General features: G+C 47.4%; 1 protein-coding gene across 2 annotated transcripts in view; it reads right to left on the bottom strand.

Moving 5' to 3' along the window:
- Positions 1-27,242, bottom strand: part of SLC39A4 (solute carrier family 39 member 4) — a 144,283-nt gene that overhangs the window by 70,327 nt on the left and 46,714 nt on the right. The window contains exons 2-4 of one of the 2 annotated variants that reach the window (XM_083145100.1): positions 6,867-7,109; positions 4,187-4,376; positions 707-885 (exon numbers count right to left, since the gene is read on the bottom strand). In XM_083145100.1, the coding sequence (XP_083001226.1) occupies positions 707-885; positions 4,187-4,376; positions 6,867-7,109 (612 nt within the window). Of the gene's footprint in view, positions 1-706; positions 886-4,186; positions 4,377-6,862; positions 7,110-27,242 lie in introns of those variants that run through there. The other variant, XM_083145101.1, reaches the window with a different exon arrangement.

Raw genomic sequence — 27,242 nt, 5'->3', positions numbered from 1 at the left:
CCAAAATAGAGCTTTTTGGTATAAATGAGAAGCGTTCTGTTTGAAGAAAGGAAAACCCAGCATCCCAGCATAGAACCAGCAAACCATCTGTGGTTGTGGTATCATGGTCTGGGCCTGTTTTCCTGCATCTGGCCCAGGATGACTCACTATCATTGATGAGAAAATGAATTCTGAATTATGCCAGAATATATAAGGAAATTGTCCATGAGCTGAATCTCAGGAGAATGTGGGTTCTGTAGAAAGACAATGATCCGAGGTACACAAGACATATGGCTAAAGAAGGGTTACAGGGGAATAAATGTAAAGGGAACGGCAAAGTCACAGTCCTGATCTTATTCCAATGGAGATGTTGTGGAAGGATCTGAAGGGAGTAGTTCATGGGGGGAAACCCACCAAAATGATAGAGCTGAAGTTGTTCTGTACGGAGAACTGATCTTCAGGACTAATCACCAATTACCGGAAACGTTTAGATGCAGTTATTGCTTCAGAAGGGGTCATAGCGGATACAGAGAGCAGGGGGTCACAGACTGCTGCCCCTCACAGATATGTAGTATCGGATCATTGGCCTCAATAACAAAATAAACGCGTCCAATTGATTTGTCTCATTTATTTGATTTGGGCTATGTATCTGTGTTTTGGGCGGCTCTGCCTGCCGGTGAGGAATCTGCCAATAATACTATTATTATACGAGGAGATATATACTGACCTCATCCCAGTGATGTGTATGAGTTGTATCAGTTTGTCTCAAGCTGCGTCTTTTCCGCTTTTCTTCCGTCTGGTTGGTTCCAGTGTGATTGTCCTGTGCATGGTCCTCGTCATGTTCATGGTCCTCGTCATGTTCATCTATGCTCACCAAGTTCAGAGCTTGCATGAGAGAAGTGAGTCCTGGAAAATGAGGTAATGTGTCAGCAGTAATCAGTTCTGGGTTAGGATTATACAAATGGTGTACCAGCCTGTTCCCTGGTGTATGTGCAGCCAAATGGGCCACGCCCACCTTTAGAATCTGCACACACCATGTGGTGCATTCTTATATGCCACCATCGGTGGCACCAGCCCTCTGGTAGTTGCAGCTTCTCTTCTACTTTGCCAGTGGTGCACAGTGCTGCTACTGACATACATTTGATGCTCCCATAACACGCCCATTGAATGGACCATCTCTGTATGTAAACTAGCTAGCATCCTCCTATGCGCCGCCCATGACACTTCCATAACATGGCGACTTAATGGACCAGCGGTACAGTCCCTGCTCCCCAGAGCATTGGCACAGTCCCTTCTCCACAGAGCAGCAGCACAGTCCCACTTTCCCAGAGCAGCAGCAGAGTCCCCCCCCTCCCCAGCTCAGCAGCAAAGTCCCCCTGCCCAGAGGAGCAGCACAGTATCCCCTCCTTATGGTAGCCGCACAGTTCCCCGTCCCAAGAGCAGCGGCACAGTCTCCCTTCCCCACAGCAGCGGCACAGTCTCCCCTCAACAAAGCAATGGTAATCCCCCTCATCTAGAGCAGCAGCACAGTTGCCCTTTCCAAGAGCAGTGGCACACTCCCCCCTCCCCAGAGCAGTGGCACAGTCCCTCCTCCCCAGAGCAGTGGCATAGTCCCCCCTCCCAAAAGCAGTGGCACAGACCCTCCTCCCAAGAGCAGCAGCACAGTCCCCCCTTCACAGAGCAGTGGCACAGTACCACCTCCCAAGAGCAGTGGCACAGTACCCCCTCCCCAGAGCAGCATAACAGTCCGCCCCTTCCCAGAACAGCAGCACAGTTCCCCTCCAAGAGCAATGATACAGTCACCCCTCTTCAGAGCAGTGTCACAGTCTCCCCTCCCTGGAGCAATGGTAATCCCACTTGCCACAGCATCAGCACAGTCCATCCCCCCCAGAGCAGCAGCAAAGTCCCCCCTCCCTGGAGCAATGGTTATCCCCTTGCCTCAGCAGCAGCACAGTCCCCCCTCCCTATGGTAGCAGCACAGGCCCTCCTCCCCAGAGCAGCGGCACAGTCCCTCCTCCCCAGAGTAGCAGCACATTCTTCCCTCCCCAGAGCAGCAAGACAGTCCCTCCTCCCTATGGTAGCAGCACAGTCCCCCCTCCCAAGAGCAGCGGCACAGTCTAGCCTCCTTACAGCAGTGGCACAGTCTCCCCCCCCCCATCTAGCACATCAGCACAGTCCCCTTTCCCAGAGCTGTGGTACAGTCCCCCCTCCCCAGAACAGTGGCACAGTCCCTCCTCCCCAGAGCAGCAACACATTCTCCCCTCCCCAGAGCAGTGACACAGTCCCACTTCCCCAGAGCAGTGGCACAGTCCCCCCTCCCCAGAACAGTGGCACAGTCCCTCCTCCCCAGAGCAGCAACACATTCTCCCCTCCCCAGAGCAGTGACACAGTCCCACTTCCCCAGAGCAGTGGCACAGTTCCTCTTCCCCAGAGCAGCAACACATTCTCCCCTCCCCAGAGCAGTGACACAGTCCCCCCTCCCCAGAGCAGCAGCACAGTCCCCCCTCCCCAGAGTGGCCCACTCCCCCCTTCCAGGAGCAAGAGCAAAGTCCCTGCTCCCCAGAGCAGCAGTACAGTCTCCCATCCATAGAGCATCGGCACAGTCCCTCCTCACCAGATCAGTGACACAGTCCCACCTCCCTAGAATAACAGCAAAGTGACCCCTCCCCAGAGCAGTGGAACAGTCCCCCCTCCCCAGAGCAGTGCACAGTCCCTCCTCCCCAGAGCAGTGCACAGTCCCTCCTCCCCAGAGCAGCAGCACATTCTCCACTCACCAGAGCAGTGGCCTACTCACCCCTCTCCAGAGCAGCCTGGAGTAATGGTTATCCCCTTTGCCTCAGCAGCAGCACAGTCCCCCCTCCCTATGGTAGCAGCACAGTCCCCCCTCCCAAGAGCAGCGGCACAGTCTACCCTCCCTACAACAGTGGCACAGTCTCCCCTCCCCGGAGAATTGGCAATCCCCCTCATCCGCATACCCTCGCTGCGCTCGCTATGCTTCAGGCACGGTGGCTCGCTGCGCTCGCCACACTTTCTAAAATTAATTCCACGCCCACGTGGACCCCGGGGTTATGACGTGGTTAGTGGGGATATCATCCTTTATGTATTAGCACAGCTCCAGTTACGTAAATTACGTAATTTGCCTAAGTTAAGTAGTTTATGTAGCCAGCATAGTGGTGTATTGGTATTCTCAATACACCACTATGCAACTACGTAATGGGTGCCCTGCTAATACAGAAGTGCCCAATCTATATTCCCTACCTACATATACAAGCACACAGACATTCTAGGGTTAATTTGTTGGGAGCCAATTGACCTACCAGTATATGTTTGGATTGTGGGAGGAAACCGGAGTACCCGGAGGAAACCCACACAAGTACGGGGAGAATATACAAACTCCGCACAGTTAGAGCCATGGTGGGAATCAAACCCATGATCTCAGTGCTGTGAGGCAGTAATGTAACCATTACACCATCAGTACTGCCCCGTATATATAACACATGGTGGGGATAGAACCCATGACCTCAGCGCTGTGAGGCAGTAATGTAACCATTACACCGTCCGTACTGCCCCGTATATATAACACATGGTGGGGATAGAACCCATGACCTCAGCGCTGTGAGGCAGTAATGTAACCATTACACCGTCCGTACTGCCCTGTATATATAACACATGGTGGGGATAGAACCCATGACCTCAGTGCTGTGAGGCAGTAATGTAACCATTACACCATCCGTACTGCCCCGTATATATAACACATGGTGGGAATAGAACCCATGACCTCAGCGCTGTGAGACAGTAATGTAACCATTACACCGTCCGTACTGCCCTGTATATATAACACATGGTGGGGATAGAACCCATGACCTCAGTGCTGTGAGACAGTAATGCTAACCATTACACCATCCGTACTGCCCTGTATATATAACACATGGTGGGGATAGAGCCCATGACCTCAGCGCTGTGAGGCAGTAATGTAACCATTACACCATCCGTACTGCCCCGTATATATAACACATGGTGGGAATAGAACCCATGACCTCAGCGCTGTGAGACAGTAATGTAACCATTACACCGTCCGTACTGCCCTGTAAATATAACACATGGTGGGGATAGAACCCATGACCTCAGTGCTGTGAGGCAGTAATGCTAACCATTACACCGTCCGTACTGTATATTGTGTATGTATGGATTGGAGTGACAGTCTTACCTTCCAGGCTGATGCTGTTATTTCCAAACCGTTTATAGATGTACGCTGTAAAGTATTCAGAAGGTGGAAGCAATGTCATGCATGAACCCTGTAGAACCAGGAGAAGTATGGCCTCCTGGATCTCTGTGCTGACATGGCCGGGCTCAGATGTCATGTTCAGGATATCCCAAGCATTGAAGCATCCCAGGTCCTAGAAGAAAATTAACTACATTTAACAAGACACATTTTTGTTGGAGCTCAGAGACTCCCATACACATAATGGGGCAATTCAATTGTGGCTCCATTCAGTCATGCATTGATGTGTCCCCAATTAAGCCAAATCATAGACAGTGTTGCTTTGGGCCATTACTTATATCCTCTCACACCTCTCCACTAACCCTTCATTCATTAACTCCACCATCATCCACCACCATCCTAGTCCAGCCACTCCTTGCCTCCTATGAATCACATCCTCCAACACCTCATCCTCCATCCATTAACTCTACCAAGCCTCCAATCTAGTCCCGACACTCCATGCTTCTTACCAGTCATATCATGCCACAACTGTCCACTAATCTTCCATCCATTAACTCTCCCTATCCTCCATCCTAGTCCCACCACTCCTTACCTCCAACCAATCAGATCCTCTGACACCTCTCCACTAATCCCCTATCCATTATTATACCAAACCCCATCCTAGTCCCACCACTCCTAAACGCCAACCAATCAGATCCTCTTACACCTCTCCATTAATCCCCTATCCATTAACTATACCAAACCTTCATCCATTCTAGTCCCACCACTCCTTGCCTCCAACCAATCAGATCCCTGAAACCTCTCAACTAGTCCCCTATCCATTACCTACACCTCCATCCTAGTCCCACCACTCCTTACCTCCAACCAATCAGATCCCTGAAACCTCTCAACTAGTCCCCTATCCATTACCTACACCTCCATCCTAGTCCCACCACTCCTTACCTCCAACCAATCAGATCCCTGAAACCTCTCCACTAACCCCCTATCAATTACCTATACCAAACCTCCATCCTAGTCCCACCACTCCTTATGTCCAACCATTCAGACCCTTTAACACGTCTCCACTAATCCCCTATCCATTAACGATACAAAACCTCCATCTTAGTCCTTACCTCCAACCAATAAGATTCCTGACACCTCTCCATTAAACCCCTATCCCAGTGGTTCCCAAACTGTGTGCCGTGGCACCTTGGGGTACTTGGGTGACTTGCAGTGGTGCCCTGGGTTGGTGATCCATGACCAATTCAAGTTATCTATGTCTAAAGTAATGGTCATATTGTGGATAAACAAAACTTAATCCTGGTTATTACCACAGGAAGAGATATCAATACAATTTACTTATATATATATATATTTTCTGTCTTTCTCAATGAACACTCTTTGGCCTAGGGGTGCCATGAAAAAAATTCAGATGCTTTAGGGTCCTGGGATTCAAAAAAGTTTGGGAACCCCTGCCATATCTATTAACTATATCAAACCTCCATCCTGGTCCCACCACTCCTTACCTCCAACCAATCAGATTTCCAACACCTCTCCATTAATCCCCTATCCATTTACTATACCAAACCTCCATCCTAGTCCCACCGCTGTTTACCTCCAACCAATCAGATTTCCAACACCTCTCCATTAATCCCCTATCCATTTACTATACCAAACCTCCATCCTAGTCCCACCGCTGTTTACCTCCAACCAATCAGATTTCCAACACCTCTCCATTAATCCCCTATCCATTTACTATACCAAACCTCCATCCTAGTCCCACCGCTGTTTACCTACAAACAATCAGATCCTCCGACACCTCTCCCACCACTCCTTACCTCCAACCAATCAATTCCTCCGACACCTCCAGTTCCTCTTCTCCTTATCTTCTATCAGTCAGATCCTTCCAACCTCTCCAATAATACCCCATCTATTATCTCTACCAACCTAAATCCTAGTGCCCCCAAGCCTAACCTCCTAACTGTCAGATGCTCCCATACCATTCCACAAATCCCCATCAATGATCAATGAACTCTACAAAAACTCAGTTCTAATCCAGCCATTCCTTAACCTGTGTACACACGAAGAGATTTTGGCAGGAAATTTTGTCTAGATAGTCAAAATCTCCTAGAAGGTTAGGCAAAATCTCCCAGTTTTTCGAGTCAATATTGTCTAGCATAGATTGCTTACATAGATAGACTGTGCAGGCAATCTTGTTTAGATCATAAGCTATCATTACTTAGACAAAATCGCTTAGTCAAAATCTCCAGTGCATCTAGTCAGAATTGGCCATTAGCCAATATCTCACCGTGTGTATGGAGCTTTACTCCCCCCCCTCCACTCATCCTCCATCATTTAACTAACCGCCATCTTAGTTGGCACATGCCTTACCTCCTAGCAGTCACATCTTCTTCTGTAGCCCCTACTCTAATGCATCATTACACTGGATTGTGAGTCCACCATGAACTACACAAGTTTGTATAGGTGCTGTCTCTTGGCATGCCATGCTATTGACCACATCCCTATCTTGTGTCTGCAACCAACAAGTATCTCAGAATACACAGTCCCACACTGGATAGATAAGATGGGTTTGGCAGCCATATTTGACCCGCTGTCCTCTCCTTTCCATTAGACCAGTGGGACCGCATTCCATAAATAATAATTGTTACATAGAAAACTCACTTACATGACCTTGGGCTTTATAATTCGGGAGTATTGTTGCTATTGTGTGTAGTGTAGCCTCGTCTGCCCCTTCCTCCTCATCCAGAGCATTAGTCGGCCATTCTCCTTCTGTGACAGCGGTGCAGACTCTGGAAGGGTCTGCAATATAATTCAGCAATCCTCCAGATAAGGTAGCAAAGCCCTGGGCATCCAGCTGAGACTCGGGGGATTGGTTCAGTGCAGCAAACAGGACCTTTGGTGTCAGACACTGTGTAGAGAGATGCCACAGTTAGAAATGGATGCTATGAGCAAACTAAAGACTCAAAGGTCTAGTAATGTCTTATTGTACCTGCACCATCTCTGGTGGGGGTGAATGCAGTGCTGCACGCTGGGAAATATGAAGCCGGTTCCCACAGTATGGGCGGGAAAACTTACCGCTTACCATAATTACCGCATTTTTATATGAATGATTTGTTGGACGTTGAATTTCCAATGCAGAGGGTAATGGCATTACCCTATTATTATCCTTTATTTATATGGCGCTACAAGGGTTCCGCAGCACCCAGATACAGAGTACACATAATCAAATTGGAAAACAGTAACTTCCATGTACTTATTGAAGACAATACAGGACAAATACAGGGTAAGTGATAATGGGAACATCAGCCGATTGCTGCAACATAAGTATATTTACTTATTTACTATATACATCCCGCCCTATTTCTTACATTTATAGATTAGAAGAACAATCTGTAGGTGCTGGGAAGTAATTTGAGATCTTCCCTCTGGGTGTAAGCTGCTGTGGAATGTACTTCTACCAGACACCTGCTCTGAGAACGCCATGATAAGGTGGCCGGGGGGGGGGGGGGGGGGGGGGGTTGTAAAGGGAGCTGATTTAGGGCTGATTTCGTGAATTATCCAATTTTCCAGCATAAGTCCATTTTGCAAAGTCGACCAATGTACAGATGAAGCCAGCCTCCCTCTTACTGGCGAATCGCCAGATTGTCTCCGCTGGCGATCAGATGGCGGCTGGCGATTCTTCCGCCATCCCCTGCAAGAGCGAGGTCAGCTCCATCTGTAAGTTCGCATTAAAGTGACGGGGAAAATGATGGATCCATGTTACACATACAACTTGGACAATGTAATGGGTCTGAACCAGAAAGTCAGACAAAAACAGCTCTATAGAGATTGACATAATTACAGCTGTTTTGTGTGTGAGTTATCCTTACACAAGTACACAATTACAGCACACTAACAACAAATAAACATGTTAAAATCATTTCTAACCTTAAAAATGTCAAATTGCTTTCACCTGTCAAAATAGCTCATGTACTGCACATGTAATAGTTTTCTCCATGCAAATCGGACGCACAAGCAGCTTCTACTGATTACAATTATATACAGTGTGCTTATACTCTGTATGTATTTGCCACTCTATCTGCATATAAAAATGTTTTGCTACAGTGTTTCCCAGCCAATCAGTGTAACATTATTTGTTGTGTATGTACAGCTGCAATTTCACACAAAATATATGGACACGATGACTGATGCTGCTTTCCCACTGCAGACCCGTTTTAGTTTACAGGTAATCTTAAATGGTATTTAGCATTCCCACTGCAGCAGATTACAGTTTCAAATGCCATTTAAGTACCATTCCCATTGCAGGTAAAACGTTTTAGCTCTTCAAAACGTTTAGTGCCTGTGACAATGGGTCAGGCCTGTCTTTCCTTGTTGATATATATATATATATATATATATATATATATATATATATATAGATCTATATATATATATATATATATATATATATAGACTGTTTGGTGCCGGGCACACCACCAAATAGGGTTGCTTGTCGGGTGCCTTCGTCAGGGTAACATATAGACGGGAGAAGGACGCAGCACTCCAGACGAAATCTTCAAACAGCAAATAATTTTATTGTGCTCAGCAACGTTTCAATACAAGTATGTATTATCTTCAGTCTCAGGAGCCTGAAGATAATACATACTTGTATTGAAACGTTGCTGAGCACAATAAAATTATTTGCTGTTTGAAGATTTCGTCTGGAGTGCTGCGTCCTTCTCCCGTCTATATATATATATATATATATATATATATATATATATATATATATATATATATATATATATATATATATATATATATATATATAGATCTATAGATCTATGTCTATATATATATATATATATAGATCTATATAGATATATATATCTATATAGATCTATATATAGATAGATATATATCTATCAACAAGGATAGACAGGCAGCTTGGAGGGGGTAGAGGGGGGAAGCTGTCCCCGGGTGCTGTGGGGGTAGAGGGGGGAAGCTGTCCCCAGGTGCTGCGGGAGGAGGGGGGTCCCTGCTGCTGCTGCTGAGGGGAGAGGGGGTACCTGTCAGCCTGACACGGCGCTGCCGCTGCTGTATCTCCCCCCCGGCGGCCGGTCCTTGCGGCGTATGTACAGTCAGTGTCGGCGGTCCCTCTGGCGCAGGGGAAATAAGTACTATTTCCCCTGCGCCAGAGGGACCGCCGACACTGACTGTACATCCGCCGCAAGAACCGGCCGCCGGGGGGGAGATACAGCAGCGGCAGCGGCCGCCGGGGGGGGAGATACAGCAGCGGCAGCGCCGTGTCAGGCTGACAGGTACCCCCTCTCCCCTCAGCAGCAGCAGGGACCCCCCTCCTCCCGCAGCACCTGGGCACATCTTGCCCAGCGCTGCACACTGTGGACCCGCTGCGGGTGCCTGCACCCGCAGCGGGACCATGTACACCGCCATTTACACGGGACCCGTGTAAAAGGGGTATAACAGGACGGGGGCGAGGGGGAGGGGGGGGCGGGGGGCAGCGGGGCGTACCGCCGGGCTGAAAGTGGTTAATCTTTCAGCCCGGCAGCGTACACACACGGAGATGATTGCTGAAAAAAATCAGCAATCATCTCTACCGTTTAAAGATGCATTCCCATTGCATCTTAAACGGTAGATTACCGTGCAAATCCCTGCTCTGAAAACGGGTTGAAATACCGTTTAACTTTAAACGGTATTTCAACTCTGGCGCTTTCCCACTGCAGCCTTAAACGGTATTTTGCCCTCAAAAATCGGCAAAATCCCGTTTTAAGGCTGCAGTGGGAAAGGGGCATTAAGCAATTTGTCTGAACGCCCATTTTGTCTACCAGTATTTGGGAACAAAGGGTTGTTTGCCATTTGCTCCCAGACAATACCAGATGTTTGTTCTAACTAGAGAGATTGGACAGATAATCTTATAGTGTGTATCCAACCTTACATAAGACTTCTGACAGGAGAAGTGAGTAACACAATTTGGGTTGGGATCATTTGGTCTACAGCATTATGGTCGACAGTCATTAGGTCGACACCATTAGGTCGTCATGGGAAAAGGTCGACATGGGTCTAGGTCGAAAGGTCATTAGTTTGACATTGTCTAGGTCGACAGTCAAAATGTCGACATGGGGTTTTTCACTATTTTTTTATCTGGATGTCAACACAGTTGACATGGACACAGTTTAAAGTGCACCAAATCCCCTCGCATCGCTTGAGGCACTCGCTATGCGTCGGGCATGGAGCTAATCTGTCGACCTAATGACTGTCGACCATAATGCTGAAGACCAAGTGACGGCATCCCCACAGATTACCTCCTCACAGGACTGGATACTGCATTAGGCAGCGAGTCACCGCTCAGTAGCATTAATATTAGGCAATAGGTAAGGATCTGAGTGACGTTAACAAGAGTCACATTGTGATGGGTAGGAGTATCCCCAAACCGGGCGGTCTTGTGGGGTGTTCCCGGTATGCAGTGATTAGTGCAGGCAAGTAGAGTGCAGGTAGGTAGAGTACAGGTAGGTAGAGTACAAGTAAGAAGAGTAGGTAAGGTGAGTATTAAGGTGAGTAGAGTGCAGGAAGGCAGAGTGCAGGTAGGTAGCGTGCATGTAAGTAGAGTACAGGTAGGTAGAGAGCAGGTAAGTAGACTGCAGGTAAGAAGAGTAGGTAGAGTACAGGTAAGTAGAGCAAAGCTAAGTAGAGTACAGGTAAGAAGAGTACAGGTGAGTAGATTGCAGGTAGGCAGAGCACCTGTAAGTAGAGTGCAGGCATGTGGAGTGCAGGTAAGTACAGTGCATGTAAGTAGAGTACAGGTAGGTAGAGTGTAGGTAGGTAGAGTACAGGTAAGAAGAGTAGGTAAGGTGAGTAGCAAGGTGAGTAGAGTGCAGGAAGGCAGAGTGCAGGTAGGTAGAGAACAAGAAGGTAGAGTACAGGTAGGAAGAGCACAGGTAATTAGACTGCAGGCAGGTAGAGTGCACATAGGTAGAGCATAGGTAATTAGATTGCAGGCAGGTATACAGTAGGTAGAGTACAGGTAAGTAGAGTGCAGGTAGGTAGAGTACAGGTAAGTAGAGTGCAGGTAGGTAGAGTACAGGTAAGAAGAGTGCAGGTGAGTAGAGTGCAGGTAGGTAGAAGAGAACAAGTAGGTAGAATACAGGTAAGAAGAGTGCAGGTAGGTAGAGTACAAGTAAGAAGAGTAGGTAAGGTGAGTAAAGTGCAGGAAGGCAGAGTGCATGTAAGTAGAGTACAGGTAGGTAGAGTGCAGGTAAGTAGACTGCAGGTAAGAAGAGTACAAGTAGGTAGAGTACAGGTAGGTAGAGCAAAGCTAAGTAGAGTACAGGTAAGAAGAGTACAGGTGAGTAGAGTGCAGGTAGGCAGAGCACCTGTAATTAGAGTGCAGGCATGTGGAGTGCAGGTAGATAGAGTGCATGTAAGTAGAGAACAGGTAGGTAGAGTGCAGGTAAGAAGAGTAGGTAAGGTGAGTAGTAAGGTGAGTAGAGTGCAGGTAGGTAGAGAACAAGAAGGTAGAGTACAGGTAGGAAGAGCACAGATAATTTGACTACAGGCAGGTAGAGTGCATGTAGGCAGAGCACAGGTAATTAGAGTGCAGGCAGGTATATTGCATATAGGTAGAGTACAGGTAAGTAGAGTGCAGGTAGGTAGAGTACAGGTAAGAAGAGTGCATGTGAGTAGAGTGCAGGTAGTTAGGAAAGAACAAGTAGGTACTGTACAGGTAGTGTACAGGTAAGAAGAGTGCAGGTACGTAGAGTACAAGTAAGAAGAGTAGGTAAGGTGAGTAGTAAGGTGAGTAGAGTGCAGGAAGGCAGAGTTCAGGTAGGTAGAGTGCATGTAAGTAGGGTACAGGTAAGTAGACTACAGGTACAAGTAGGTAGAGTACAGGTAGGTAGAGAAAAGCTAAGTAGAGTACAGGTAGGTATAGTACAGGTAAGAAGAGTGCAGGTGAGTAGAGTGCCAGTAGGTAGGAAAAGAACAGGTAGGTAGAGTATGGGTAGATAGAGTGCAGGTAGGTAGAGAACAAGAAGGTAGAGTACAGGTAGGAAGAGCACAGATAATTGGACTGCAGGTAGGTAGAGTGCATGTAGGCAGAGCATAAATAAATAATAATTAGAGTGCAGGCAGGTATATTTCAGATAGGTAGAGTACAGGTAAGTAAAGTGCAGGTAGGTAAAGTACAGGTAACAAGAGTACAGGTGAGTAGTAGGTAGGAAGCGAACAAGTAGGTAGAGTACAGTTAAGAAGAGTACAGGTAAGTAGAGTGCACGTAGGTAGAGTGCATGTAGGCAGAGCACAGGTAATTAGAGTGCAGGCAGTTATATTGCAGGTAGGTAGAGTGCAGGTAAGTAAAGTACAGGTAGGTAGAGTAGAGGTAAGAAGAGTACAGGTGAGTAGTGTGCAGGTAGGTAGGAAGGGAACAAGTAGGTAGAGTACAGGTAATTAGAGTACATGCAGGTAACGTGCAGGTAGGTAGAGTACAGGAAAGTAGAGTGGAAGTAGGCAGAGTACAGTTAAGTAGAGTACAGGTAAGTCAAATGCAGATAGGTAGAGTACAGGTAAATAGAGTGCAGGTAGATAGGTAGAGTACATGTAGGTAGAGTACAGGTAGGTAGAGTGCAGATAGGTAGGTAGAGAACAAGCAGGTAGAGTACAAGTAGGAAGAGCACAGGTAATTAAACTGCAGGCAGGGAGAGTGCATGTAGGTAGAGTGCATGTAGGCAGAGCACAGGTAATAAGAGTGCAGGCAGGTATATTGCAGGTAGGTAGAATACAGGTAAGTAGAGTGCAGGTAGGTAGTGTACAGGTAATAAGAGTACAGGTAGGTAGAGTACAGTTAGGAAGATCACAGGTAATTAGAGTGCAGGTAGGTAGGTAGAGTGGAGGTAATTAGAGTGCAGGTAGGAAGAGTACAGGTAGTATAGAACAGGTAAGTAAAGTTCAGGTAGGTAGAGTACAGGTAATTTGAGTACAGGTAAGTAGAGAACAGGTAAGAAGAGTACAGGTAATTTGAGTACAGGTAAGAAGAGTACAGGTGAGTAGAGAACAGGTAAGAAGATTACAGGTGAGTAGAGTGCAGGTAAGTAGAGAACAGGTAGGAAGAGTACAGGTTATAGAGTGCAGGTAAGTAGAGTACAGTTGAGTAGAGAACAGGTAAGAAGATTACAGGTGAGTAGAGTGCAGGTAAGTAGAGAACAGGTAGGTAGTGTACAGGTTGTAGAATGCAGATAAGTAGAGTACAGGTGAGTAGAGTACAGGTGAGTAGAGTACAGGTAAGTAGAGTACAGGTAAGTAGAGTGCAGGTGAGTAGAGTACAGGTAAGTAGAGAACAGGTAAGTAAAGTACAGGTAAGTAGAGTACAGGTAAGTAGAGTACAGGTAAGTAGAATGCAGGTGACTAGAGTGTATGTAGGAAGACTGCAGGTTGCTACAAGTATGTGCATATACGCAATTTCTGCCCACTGCGAATGAGTCTGAATCGGCCCCATGGTGACAGCAGGAAACGTTAGCAGAATATTGTCTTCCCGGACTGGTAATACCGGTGGCACAGCCTGACCTCTGCAATGCCGACCAGGTGCATACCATGTCTCTGGGATACCTTTATACTGTGAGTGACCTGATCTCAGGTAATGAGCAGTAATATGAGCCGGCGATAATAACAGGTAATCAGGTGATATCTATACACAATGCGCAGCTGGGCGCTGAGGCACAGGAAACCCAGGAGTCTCCTGTTATCTGACATGTACGGACGTATCACTTATATCTGACACAGACAGGTGCTGACACAGACAGGCGCTGACAGAGACAAGTGCAGACACAGACAGGTGCTGACACAGACAGCTGCTGACACACACAGGCACTGACAGAGACAGGTGCTGACAGAGACAGGTGCTGACACAGACAGGCGCTGACACATACAGGTGCATACGATGTCTTTGGGATACCTTTATACTGTGAGTGACCTGATCTCAGGTAATGAGCAGTAATATGAGCCGGCGATAATAACAGGTAATCAGGTGACATCTATACACAATGCGCAGCTGGGCGCTGAGGCACAGGAAACCCAGGAGTCTCCTGTTATCTGACATGTACGGACGTATCACTTATATCTGACACAGACAGGTGCTGACACAGACAGGTGCTGACACAGGTTCTCTTCAAATTTTCCTTTATTATGAAATGGTTTAGTGCACAATGCCTTGAACTCTTCCAATGTAGTCCTATAGAAAGTTTCGATAAACGTCCCTTTTGATTTAATTGGAAAAATTCCGACTTGCTCTTTATAGAAGATTTATCTATAGTAAATATCTTTTGTGTTTCCACTGGGGAATTATTTTCTATTGAGTTCGTTAAGGGCATTCAAAGCTTCATCATCTTTAGAGTCCAACGTTACTGCAGGGTCCAACAATACTAGATCTGGAAGGCTGTCAGGACTGTCATTTATGTCATTGTTTGGTCTGCGGTGCCTCTGATTACACAGAGGTGCTGCTGTTGTTATGTTCAGCTTGCAGTACCTCTGTGTGGCCAGAGGTGTTGCTATCATTTCTTGGTCTGCAGTACCTATGGGTGGCCAGAGGTGCTGATGTTGTTATGTTCAGCTTGCAGTACCTCTGTGTGGCCAGAGGTGCTGCTGTCATTTCTTGGTCTGCAGTACCTATGGGTGGCCAGAGGTGCTGCTGTTGGGTTTTGAGAGCAGTTCCAGCTGGTGTAATCAGCTGGACTGGGCTGTTCTCAGAATGCCATTCCCAGCTGCAGCACATATTGATCATGTTCCTGTACCTGAGTCCTGTTACCTTATACCTGTACCTGAGTCATGTTCCCTGGTTCCTGTTCCTGTACCTGAGTCCTGTTACCTGGTTCCTGTTCCTGTACCTGAGTGCTGTTACCTGGTTCCTGTTCCTGTACCTGAGTCATTTTACCTGGTTCCTGTTGCTGTACATGAGTCCTGTTATGTGGTTCCTATACCTGAGTCCTGTTATCTGGTTCCTGTTCCTGAGTCCTGTTACCTGGTTCCTGTTCCTGTACCTAAGTCCTGTTACCTGGTTCCTGTACCTGAGTCCTGTTACCTGGTTCCTGTTCCTGAGTCCTGTTACCTGGTTCCTGTACCTGAGTCCTGTTACTTGGTTCCTGTTCCTGTACCTGAGTCCTGTTCCTGTACCTGAGTCATGTTACCTGGTTCCTGTTCCTGTACCTGAGTCCTGTTCCTGTACCTGAGTCCTGTTACCTGGTTCCTGTTCCTGTACCTGAGTCCTGTTACCTGGTTCCTGTTCCTGTACCTGAGTCCTATTACCTGGTTCCTGTACCTGAGTCCTGTTACCTTATACCTGTACCTGAGTCCTGTTACCTGGTTCCTGTTCCTGTACCTGAGTCCTGTTACCTGGTTCCTGTTCCTGTACCTGAGTCCTATTACCTGGTTCCTGTACCTGAGTCCTGTTACCTTATACCTGTACCTGAGTCCTGTTACCTGGTTCCTGTACCTGAGTCCTGTTACCTGGTTCCTGTTCCTGTACCTGAGTCCTGTTCCTGTACCTGAGTCCTGTTACCTGGTTCCTGCTCCTGTACCTGAGTCCTGTTACCTGGTTCCTGTTCCTGTACCTGAGTCCTATTACCTGGTTCCTGTACCTGAGTCCTGTTACCTTATACCTGTACCTGAGTCCTGTTACCTGGTTCCTGTTCCTGTACCTGAGTCCTGTTACCTGGTTCCTGTTCCTGTACCTGAGTCCTGTTCCTGTACCTGAGTCATGTTACCTGGTTCCTGTTCCTGTACCTGAGTCCTGTTACCTGGTTCCTGTGCCTAAGTCCTGTTACCTGGTTCCTGTTCCTGTACCTGAGTCCTGTTACCTGGTTCCTGTTCCTGTACCTGAGTCCTGTTCCTGTACCTGAGTCCTGTACCTGAGTCCTGTTACCTGGTTCCTGTACCTGAGTCCTGTTACCTTATACCTGTACCTGAGTCCTGTTACCTGGTTCCTGTACCTGAGTCCTGTTACCTGGTTCCTGTTCCTGTACCTGAGTCATGTTACCTGGTTCCTGTTCCTGTACCTGAGTCCTGTTACCTGGTTCCTGTGCCTGAGTCCTGTTACCTGGTTCCTGTTCCTGTACCTGAGTCCTGTTACCTGGTTCCTGTTCCTGTACCTAAGTCCTGTTCCTGTACCTGAGTCCTGTTACCTGGTTCCTGTACCTGAGTTCTGTTACCTTATACCTGTTCCTGTACCTGAGTCCTTTTACCTGGTTCCTGTTCCTGTACCTGAGTCCTGTAACCTGGTTCCTGTGCCTGTACCCGAGTCCTGTTCCTGTACCTGAGTCATGTTACCTGGTTCCTGTTCCTGTACCTAAGTCCTGTTACCTGGTTCCTGTGCCTGAGTCCTGTTACCTGGTTCCTGTGCCTGAGTCCTGTTACCTGGTTCCTGTACCTGAGTCCTGTTACCTGGTTCCTGTTCCTGTACCTGAGTCCTGTTCCTGTACATGAGTTCTGTTACCTGGTTCCTGTTCCTGTACCTGAGTCCTGTTACCTGGTTCCTGTACCTGAGTCCTGTTGCCTTATACCTGTACGTGTTCATGTACCTGAGTCCTGTTACCTGGTTCCTGTACCTGAGTGCTGTTACCTTATACCTGTACCTGAGTCCTGTTACCTGGTTCCTGTTCCTGTACCTGAGTCCTGTTACCTGGTTCCTGTACCTGAGTCCTGTTACCTGGTTCCTGTATCTGAGTACTGTTACCTGGTTCCTGTTCCTGTACCTGAGTCCTGTTACCTGGTTCATGTACCTGAGTCCTGTTCCTGTACCTGAGTCCTGTTACCTGGTTCCTGTTCCTGTACCTGAGTCCTGTTACCTGGTTCCTGTAACTGAGTCCTGTTACCTTATACCTGTTCCTGTACCTGAGTCCTGTTACCTGGTTCCTGTTCCTGTACCTGAGTCCTGTTACCTGGTTCCTGTTCCGGTACCTGAGTCCTGTTACCTTATACCTGTTCCTGTACCTGAGTCCTGTTACCTGCTTCCTGTTCCTGTACCTGAGTCCTGTTACCTGGTTCCTGTTCCTGTACCTGAGTCCTGTTACCTTGTTCCTGTACCTGAGTCCTGTTACCTGGTTCCTGTTCCTGTACCTGAGTCCTGTTACCTGGTTCCTGTTCCTTTACCTGAGTCCTGTTCCTTTACCTGAGTCCTGTTCCTGTACCTGAGTCCTGTTACCTGGTTACTGTACCTGAGTCCTGTTACCTTATACCTGTTCCTGTACCTGAGTCCTGTTACCTGGTTACTGTACCTGAGTCCTGTTACCTGGTTCCTGTTCCTTTACCTGAGTCATGTTACCTGGTTCCTGTACCTGAGTCCTGTTACCTGGTTCCTGTTCCTGTGCCTGAGTCCTGTTACCTGGTTCCTGTTCCTGTACCTGAGTCCTATTACCTGGTTCCTGTTCCTGTACCTGAGTCCTGTTACCTGGTTCCTGTTCCTGTGCCTGAGTCCTGTTACCTGGTTCCTGTTCCTGTACCTGAGTCCTGTTACCTGGTTCCTGTTCCTGTACCTAAGTCCTGTTCCTGTACCTGAGTCCTGTTACCTGTTTCCTGTTCCTGTACCTGAGTTCTGTTACCTGGTTCCTGTACCTGAGTCCTGTTACCTTATACCTGTACCTGTTCCTGATTTATTATCCTCATAAAGCAGTGAGTTTCATCCATCCTGCCTCCGTTCTTCTGTTCCTCCAGCAAGTATATTTCAATCAGTTTTGCAGTCCACTGGGACGCCTCACAAAGACACCGACAACAGCACACCTTGATAAAGCTGGTGCTGAGTCCAGTGAAACGCGTTGGTGCCTTCCAGAACCAGTATTGTTGGACCCTCCAGTAACGTTGGACCCACCTGCTGATTTCTCGGACCACCTGGTCCCCCCAAGTTTGGATGTCTTTGACTAAATTGCACCTGGCTTAATTGGATATAAATTGCTGAGAGGTTGTAGACCCATCAAAACCACCTAGAAGGGACTCTCTCATACAGCACTCCAGGAAAATACACTGTGTGGACTCCATCACCAACCGAGACTGCTGCTATTGTGGACAGTGCAGGTTATATTCCAACCCCATAATTTCAGCGCTGCTATTTGTTTTTGTCTTGGCTATTGTTATTAGGGGGCTGACCATCTCCTACCCAGCAGCTGCTTTTAAGACAACAACCCATGATTTAAGTGCTCTTTGGTTCCTATACCCAGTATTAAGGAACCATTGTTTCCAACGTTCCAGAACCATTAGACATAACCTCACGTTTTCTCTTTCTGTGTAATCATGTTGTCAGGCTAAATAAACAAGATTAGAAGCATTACATAATGCACAGGGCGTGTCGCGGACACCGTGCACACAACGAGTGGTTTCTCATTCTCCCGTGTTACATAACTTGGGGAATTCCAGCATCCTCGTGGCTCCGAGAGACAAGGAACATTCTAGGTCACCTGCACTGCAGGAGACTGAAGCTAAAATGACCAGGAAATAAATACATTTTACATTTAATAAAATATCCACCAGTTGTTGCCTATAAACTAGAGGGCCGATTCAGGGCAATTCATTATAAGGCGAAATCGCCCCCTCCCCAATGTTCGGGTTTTGTGTATACGCAAATTTGTCACATTACTGTACTAAAAGGTTCACTGAGGAACAGTCGGAGTTACTTTCATTGCTGCTTCCATGACAGCGCTGTATGGTGACGCGGCAGGAGGAGCCTATTACACGCAGACGCCACCTGCTTCCAAGACAGCACTGTATGGTGACGCGGCAGGAGGAGCCTATTACACGCAGACGCCACCTGCTTCCAAGACAGCACTGTATGGTGACGCGGCAGGAGGAGCCTATTACACGCAGACACCACCTGCTTCCATGACAGCGCTGTAGGGTGATGCGGCAGGAGGAGCCTATTACAGTCAGACGCCACCTGCTTCCATGACAGCGCTGTATGGTGACATGGCAGGAGGAGCCTATTACACGCAGACGCCACCTGCTTCCATGACAGCACTGTAGGGTGACGCGGCAGGAGGAGCCTATTACACGCAGACACACCTGCTTCCATGACAGCGCTGTATGGTGACGCGGCAGGAGGAGCCTATTACACGCAGACGCCACCTGCTTCCAAGACAGCACTGTATGGTGACGCGGCAGGAGGAGCCTATTACACGCAGACGCCACCTGCTTCCAAGACAGCACTGTATGGTGACGCGGCAGGAGGAGCCTATTACACGCAGACACCACCTGCTTCCATGACAGCGCTGTAGGGTGATGCGGCAGGAGGAGCCTATTACAGTCAGACGCCACCTGCTTCCATGACAGCGCTGTATGGTGACATGGCAGGAGGAGCCTATTACAGGCAGACGCCACCTGCTTCCATGACAGCACTGTAGGGTGACGCGGCAGGAGGAGCCTATTACACGCAGACACACCTGCTTCCATGACAGCGCTGTATGGTGACGCGGCAGGAGGAGCCTATTACACGCAGACGCCACCTGCTTCCATGACATCACTGTAGGGTGACATGGCAGGAGGAGCCTATTACACGCAGACACACCTGCTTCCATGACAGTGATGTATGGTGATGCAGCAAGAGGAGCCTATTACACGCAGACGCCACCTGCTTCCATGACAGCGCTGTAGGGTGACGCGGCAGGAGGAGCCTATTACACGCAGACGCCACCTGCTTCCATGACAGTGATGTATGGTGATGCAGCAGGAGGAGCCTATTACACGCAGACGCCACCTGCTTCCATGACAGCGCTGTATGGTGACACGGCAGGAGGAGCCTATTACACGCAGACGCCACCTGCTTCCATGACAATGCTGTATGGTGACGCGGCAGGAGGAGCCTATTACACGCAGACGCCACCTGCTTCCATGACAGTGATGTATGGTGACGCGGCAGGAGGAGCCTATTACAGGCAGACGCCACCTGCTTCCATGACAGCACTGTAGGGTGACGCGGCAGGAGGAGCCTATTACACGCAGACGCCACCTGCTTCCAAGACAGCGCTGTATGGTGACGCGGCAGGAGGAGCCTATTACAGGCAGACGCCACCTGCTTCCATGACAGTGATGTATGGTGACGCGGCAGGAGGAGCCTATTACACGCAGACGCCACCTGCTTCCATGACATCACTGTAGGGTGACGCAGCAGGAGGAGCCTATTACACGCAGACACACCTGCTTCCATGACAGCGCTGTATGGTGACGCGGCAGGAGGAGCCTATTACACGCAGACGCCACCTGCTTCCATGACAGTGATGTATGGTGACGCGGCAGGAGGAGCCTATTACACGCAGACGCCACCTGCTTCCATGACATCACTGTATGGTGACGCGGCAGGAGGAGCCTATTACACGCAGACGCCACCTGCTTCCATGACAGTGATGTATGGTGACGCGGCAGGAGGAGCCTATTACAGGCAGACGCCACCTGCTTCCATGACAGCACTGTAGGGTGACGCGGCAGGAGGAGCCTATTACACGCAGACGCCACCTGCTTCCATGACAGTGATGTATGGTGATGCAGCAAGAGGACATCTCTGTCCTACAATGCAGATCCATGGCCTCTCCAGTCCCCTAAACAGCAGTACATGCCTCCAAAATGACAGCAGACATGAAATCACTAAGATTCTGAAAACACCACGTTTTGCCCTTCTGCTCCATGGGAGGTTTTCCTCCTATCTGAGCTCGCCTTAGGAAATCTGCACTGCGGTTTGATAGGTGTACTGCACAAGTCAAACTCCCAACCTGCCACTGTCCCCGGAGCGGGTCACCCCCCTCCAGAGTGACCCCTGCCCAGGCTGAGGCCCAGGGCTGTCCCCAAAGCCCATTAGGTGGTGGGCACCGAGCTGATAAATGGTGAAAAATAGAACAAACTATTGTGTATTGTTGTGGATCTACAAATCCCAGCAAGCCTGCACCACATGCAGGGACTGGGAGAACCATAAGTCCCAGCATGTGGGGCATTAAAGGGCCTGCTGGGACTTATAGTCCCACAACAGTAAAAATAGTTAATTTTACTCGCAGATATTATAGTTATGTCACTGGGTTCCTGTGGAATAAAATCCTACTCCCGCTGTCTTCTGTGCTTCTCCGGCTACACAGGAACGCTGGACAGACTCTGCAATATTCTGTTTACATCTGTGGCTCCACCCAAATACCGGAAGTTAGCCCCGCCCACCAGCCAGTCATGATCGGTCATTGGAACTTCTCTGAACATGATTGGCTGGTGGGCAGGGCTAACGCCCGGTCTTTGGGTGGAGCCACAGATGTAAACAGGATATCGATGAGTCTGTTCAGCGTTCCTGTGTAGCCGGAGAAGCACAGAAGTCAGCGGGAGTAGGATTCCTTTCCATAGGAACCCCAAATGGATTCTACATGATTCTGTCAAATTTGCCAGTCAAAACCTGGTCTATTTTCTTTGCGATTTTTGGTACCGTTTACCAGAAATTACACCCTATTAAATTTGCGAGTTAGATACTGTATAATGGGAAAACATCTGGATGTGAATTGAAGTGTAATAAAAAAAAAAACAAAGGTCTAAAAATTACACTCTATTAAATCTCGCCCGAGATGTGGAGAATACATTGTACAGAGGAGCCAACATCAGGATGCAGGTGCCGAATTTGGCAAGTATCATTTTGTAGTAATGTCATTCTGTGTAGTGATCTCATTCTGTACTGATCTCATTCTGTGTAGTGATCTCATTCTGTAGTCATATCATTCTGTAGTGATGTCATTCTGTAGTGATATCATTATGTACTGATCTCATTAAGTACTGATCTCATTCTGCAGTGATCTCATTCTGAAGTGATGTCATTCTGTAGTGATGTCATTCTGTAGTGATATCATTATGTACTGATCTCATTCTGTGTAGTGATATCATTCTGTAGTGATCTCATTCTGTAGTGATGTCATTCTGTAGTGATCTCATTCTGTAGTGATATCATTATGTACTGATCTCATTCTGTGTAGTGATATCATTCTGTAGTGATGTCATTCTGTAGTGATGTCATTCTGTAGTGATGTCATTCTGTAGTGATATCATTATGTACTGATCTCATTCTGTGTAGTGATATCATTCTGTAGTGATCTCATTCTGTAGTGATCTCATTCTGTGTAGTGATGTCATTCAGCAGTGATCTCATTCTGTGTAGTGATATCATTCTGTGTAGTGATCTCATTCTGTAGTGATGTCATTCTGTAGTGATATCATTATGTACTGATCTCATTCTGTGTAGTGATATCATTCTGTAGTGATGTCATTCTGTAGTGATGTCATTCTGTAGTGATATCATTATGTACTGATCTCATTCTGTGTAGTGATATCATTCTGTAGTGATGTCATTCTGTAGTGATGTCATTCTTAGTGATGTCATTCTGTAGTGATATCATTCTGTAGTGATATCATTCTGTAGTGATGTCATTATGACTCCATGGCATCATATCGTATACTTTCCATCACCCCTTTAGTTTGTTTTATATATATATATGTAGCACCCTTCACATTTATTATTACCTCTTACTGAGGTAAGTCTTATCACATATAATTTCCCCTATCCCTTTTACTTTCACTTCATTTCACACTAATGTGATGCCATGGGGTGGCTCTGCTGGGCTGGCCTGGGGGGTCCTGTGCCCTGGACCTGTCTCAGAGTAGTGTTAGGGACCTCCTATTGAGGTAACCTGGACGCGGTGGACAAGCCCATAATAATGGCCATCATTATGCTAATAACCTCCAATGCAATATAGCAAAGATATTAAAAGGTCTAGCATTTATATTTAGTGTGCACCTGCAAACTCCTCCTCCTGCTTGCTGCACTACAGGTCTCAGCAGGTAGCACCTCATATGTCCAGGGTGTGCAGTTTAGGGCCCCTCCCCCTATGTGATATCATTATGTACTGATCTCATTCTGTGTAGTGATATCATTCTGTAGTGATCTCATTCTGTGTAGTGATATCATTCTGTAGTGATGTCATTCTGTAGTGATGTCATTATGTACTGATCTCATTCTGTGTAGTGATATCATTCTGTAGTGATCTCATTCTGTAGTGATGTCATTCTTAGTGATGTCATTCTGTAGTGATATCATTCTGTAGTGATCTCATTCTGTAGTGATGTCATTCTTAGTGATGTCATTCTGTAGTGATATCATTATGTACTGACCTCATTCTGTAGTGATGTCATTCTGTAGAGATGTCATTCTGTAGTGATGTCATTCTTAGTGATGTCATTCTGTAGTGATATCATTCTGTAGTGATCTCATTCTGTAGTGATGTCATTCTTAGTGATGTCATTCTGTAGTGATATCATTATGTACTGACCTCATTCTGTAGTGATGTCATTCTGTAGAGATGTCATTCTGTAGTGATGTCATTCTTAGTGATGTCATTCTGTAGTGATATCATTCTGTAGTGATCTCATTCTGTAGTAATGTCATTCTTAGTGATGTCATTCTGTAGAGATATCATTATGTACTGATCTCATTCTGTGTAGTGATATCATTATGTACTGATCTCATTCTGTAGTGATGTAATTCTGTAGTGATGTCATTCTGTAGTGATCTCATTCTGTAGTGATGTCATTCTGCAGTGATATCATTATGTACTGATCTCATTCTGTGTAGTGATGTCATTTTGTAGTGATGTCATTCTGTAGAGATATGATTATGTACTGATCTCATTCTGTGTGGTGATATCATTCTGTAGTGATCTCATTCTGTAATGATGTCATTCTGTAGTGATATCATTATGTACTGATCTCATTCTGTAGTGATGTCATTCTGTAGTGATGTCATTCTGTAGAGATATCATTATGTACTGATCTCATTCTGTGTAGTGATATCATTCTGTAGTGATGTCATTCTGTAGTGATGTCATTCTGTAGTGATATCATTATGTACTGATCTCATTCTGTGTAGTGATGTCATTCTGTAATGATGTCATTCTGTAGGGATGTTTGTGGTGACTTCACCAGAGTAACAGACGGTACATGAAAGTGATCTCTCTTCGACTTTGTTGTCACTCTTTATTAAGCTCTCTCTTTAACTCTCTCCCTCTCTCCTCCCCTCTCACCTTTATCCCTTTACCTCTCTCGCTCTGTTTATCTATTTCGCTATTTCCCCCTCTCTCCCTAGCCCCTCTGTTTGTCTTATACTCTCTCTTTACCTTCAGTGCTCTCCCCATCTTTCACTTCCACACTCTACTACTCCCACATCCTCTACCCCTCACCCCCCCCCCACCCCATCCATTTCCCTTATCATCCTCCCCCTCTCTTCACCCCACTTCTCCCCTCCACAATGGACAGGTCGGTGAGATGCTCCAAGATTTCCTGAGAATTCTGCAACATTGCTTTTGCATTGAATAGAATTAGAAACGTACAGTATAACACCTGTCCTGTAACTGTCACTTACCTATACTGAGACCCCTCACCCTATAACACCTGTCCTGTACCTCTCACTGACCTACACTGAGACCCCTCACCCTATAACACCTGCCCTGTACCTGTAGTGACCTATACTCAGACCCCTCACCCTATAACACCTGTATTGTACCTGTCACTGACCTATACTGAGACCCCTCACCCTATAACACCTGTCCTGTACCTCTCACTGACCTACACTGAGACCCCTCACCCTATAACACCTGTCCTGTACCTGTAGTGACCTATACTGAGAGCCCTCACCCTATAACACCTGTTCTGTACCTGTCACTTACCTATACTGAGACCCCTCACCCTATAACACCTGTCCTGTACCTGTCACTGACCTATACTGAGACCACTCACCCTATAACACCTGTCCTGTAACTGTCACTGACCTACACTGAGACCCCTCACCCTATAACACCTGTCCTGTACCTGTAGTGACCTATACTGAGACCCCTCACCCTATAACACCTGTTCTGTACCTGTCACTTACCTATACTGAGACCCCTCACCCTATAACACCTGTCCTGTACCTGTCACTGACCTATACTGAGACCCCTCACCCTATAACACCTGTCCTGTACCTGTCACTGACCTATACTGAGACCCCTCACCCTATAACACCTGTCCTGTCCCTGTCACTGACCTATACTGAGACCCCTCACCCTATAACACCTGTTCTGTACCTGTCACTTACCTATACTGAGACCCCTCACCCTATAACACCTGTCCTGTACCTGTCACTGACCTATACTGAGACCCCTGACCCTATAACACCTGTCCTGTAACTGTCACTGACCTATACTGAGACCCCTCACCCTATAATACCTGTCCTGTACCTGTCACTGACCTATGCTGAGACCCCTCACCCTATAACATCTGTCCTGTACCTCTCACTGACCTACACTGAGACCCCACATCCTATAACACCTGTCCTGTAACTGTCACTTACCTATACTGAGACCCCTCACCCTATAACACCTGTCCTGTACCTGTCACTGACCTATACTGAGACCCCTCACCCTATAACATCTGTCCTGTAACTGTCACTTACCTATACTGAGACCCCTCACCCTATAACACCTGTCCTGTACCTGTCACTGACCTATACTGAGACCCCTCACCCTATAACATCTGTCCTGTACCTGTACAGACCTAAACTGAGACCCCTCACCCTATAACACCTGTCCTGTACCTGTCACTGACCTATACTGAGACCCCTCACCCTATAACATCTGTCCTGTACCTCTCACTGACCTACACTGAGACCCCTCATCCTATAACACCTGTCCTGTACCTGTAGTGACCTATACTGAGACCCCTCACCCTATAACACCTGTCCTGTACCTGTAGTGACCTACACTGAGACCCCTCACCCTATAACACCTGTCCTGTACCTGTCACTGACCTATACTGAGACCCCTCAGCCTATAACACCTGTCCTGTACCTGTAGTGACCTATACTGACACCCCTCACCCTATAACACCTGTCCTGTACCTGTCACTGACCTATACTGAGACCCCTCACCCTATAACACCTGTCCTGTACCTGTCACTGACCTACACTGAGACCCCTCACCATATAACACCTGTTCTATACCTGTAGTGACCTATACTGAGACCCCTGACCCTATAACACCTGTCCTGTACCTGTAGTGACCTATACTGAGACCCCTCACCCTATAACACCTGTCCTGTACCTGTCACTTACCTATACAGAGACCCTCACCCTATAACACCTGTCCTGTACCTGTCACTGACCTATACTGAGACCCCTCACCCTATAACACCTGTCCTGTACCTGTCACTGACCTATACTGAGACCCCTCACCCTATAACACCTGTCCTGTACCTCTCACTGACCTACACTGAGACCCCTCACCCTATAATACCTGTCCTGTACATGTAGTGACCTATACTGAGACCCTCACCCTATAGCACCTGTCCTGTACCTGTAGTGACCTATACTGAGACCCCACATCCTATAACACCTGTCCTGTACCTGTCACTGACCTGTACTGAGACCCCTCACCCTATAATACCTGTCCTGTACCTGTCACTGACCTATACTGAGACCCCTTCACCCTATAACACCTGTCCTGTACCTGTCACTGACCTATACTGAGACCCCTCACCCTATAATACCTGTCCTGTACCTGTCACTGACCTATACTGAGACCCCCTCACCCTATAACACCTGTCCTGTACCTGTCACTGACCTATACTGAGACCCCTCACCCTATAACACCTGTCCTGTACCTGTAGTGACCTATACTGAGACGCCTCACCCTATAACACCTGTCCTGTACCTGTCACTGACCTATACTGAGACCCCTCACCCTATAACACCTGTCCTGTACCTGTCACTGACCTATACTGGGACCCCACATCCTATAACACCTGTCCTGTACCTGTCACTGACCAATACTGAGACCCCTCACCCTATAACACCTGTCCTGTACCTGTCACTGACCAATACTGAGACCCCTCACCCTATAACACCTGTCCTGTACCTGTCACTGACTTATACTGAGACCCCTCACCCTATAATACCTGTCCTGTACCTGTCACTGACCTATACTGAGACCCCTCACCCTATAACACCTGTCCTGTACCTGTCACTGACCTATAC

The sequence above is a fragment of the Crinia signifera genome, chromosome 5, assembly GCF_055691185.1.
Source record: "Crinia signifera chromosome 5, ASM5569118v1, whole genome shotgun sequence".
Lineage (NCBI taxonomy): Eukaryota > Metazoa > Chordata > Amphibia > Anura > Myobatrachidae > Crinia > Crinia signifera.
Note: the sequence above shows the minus strand (reverse complement) of the source record. Positions and strands in the feature narration are given on the sequence as shown.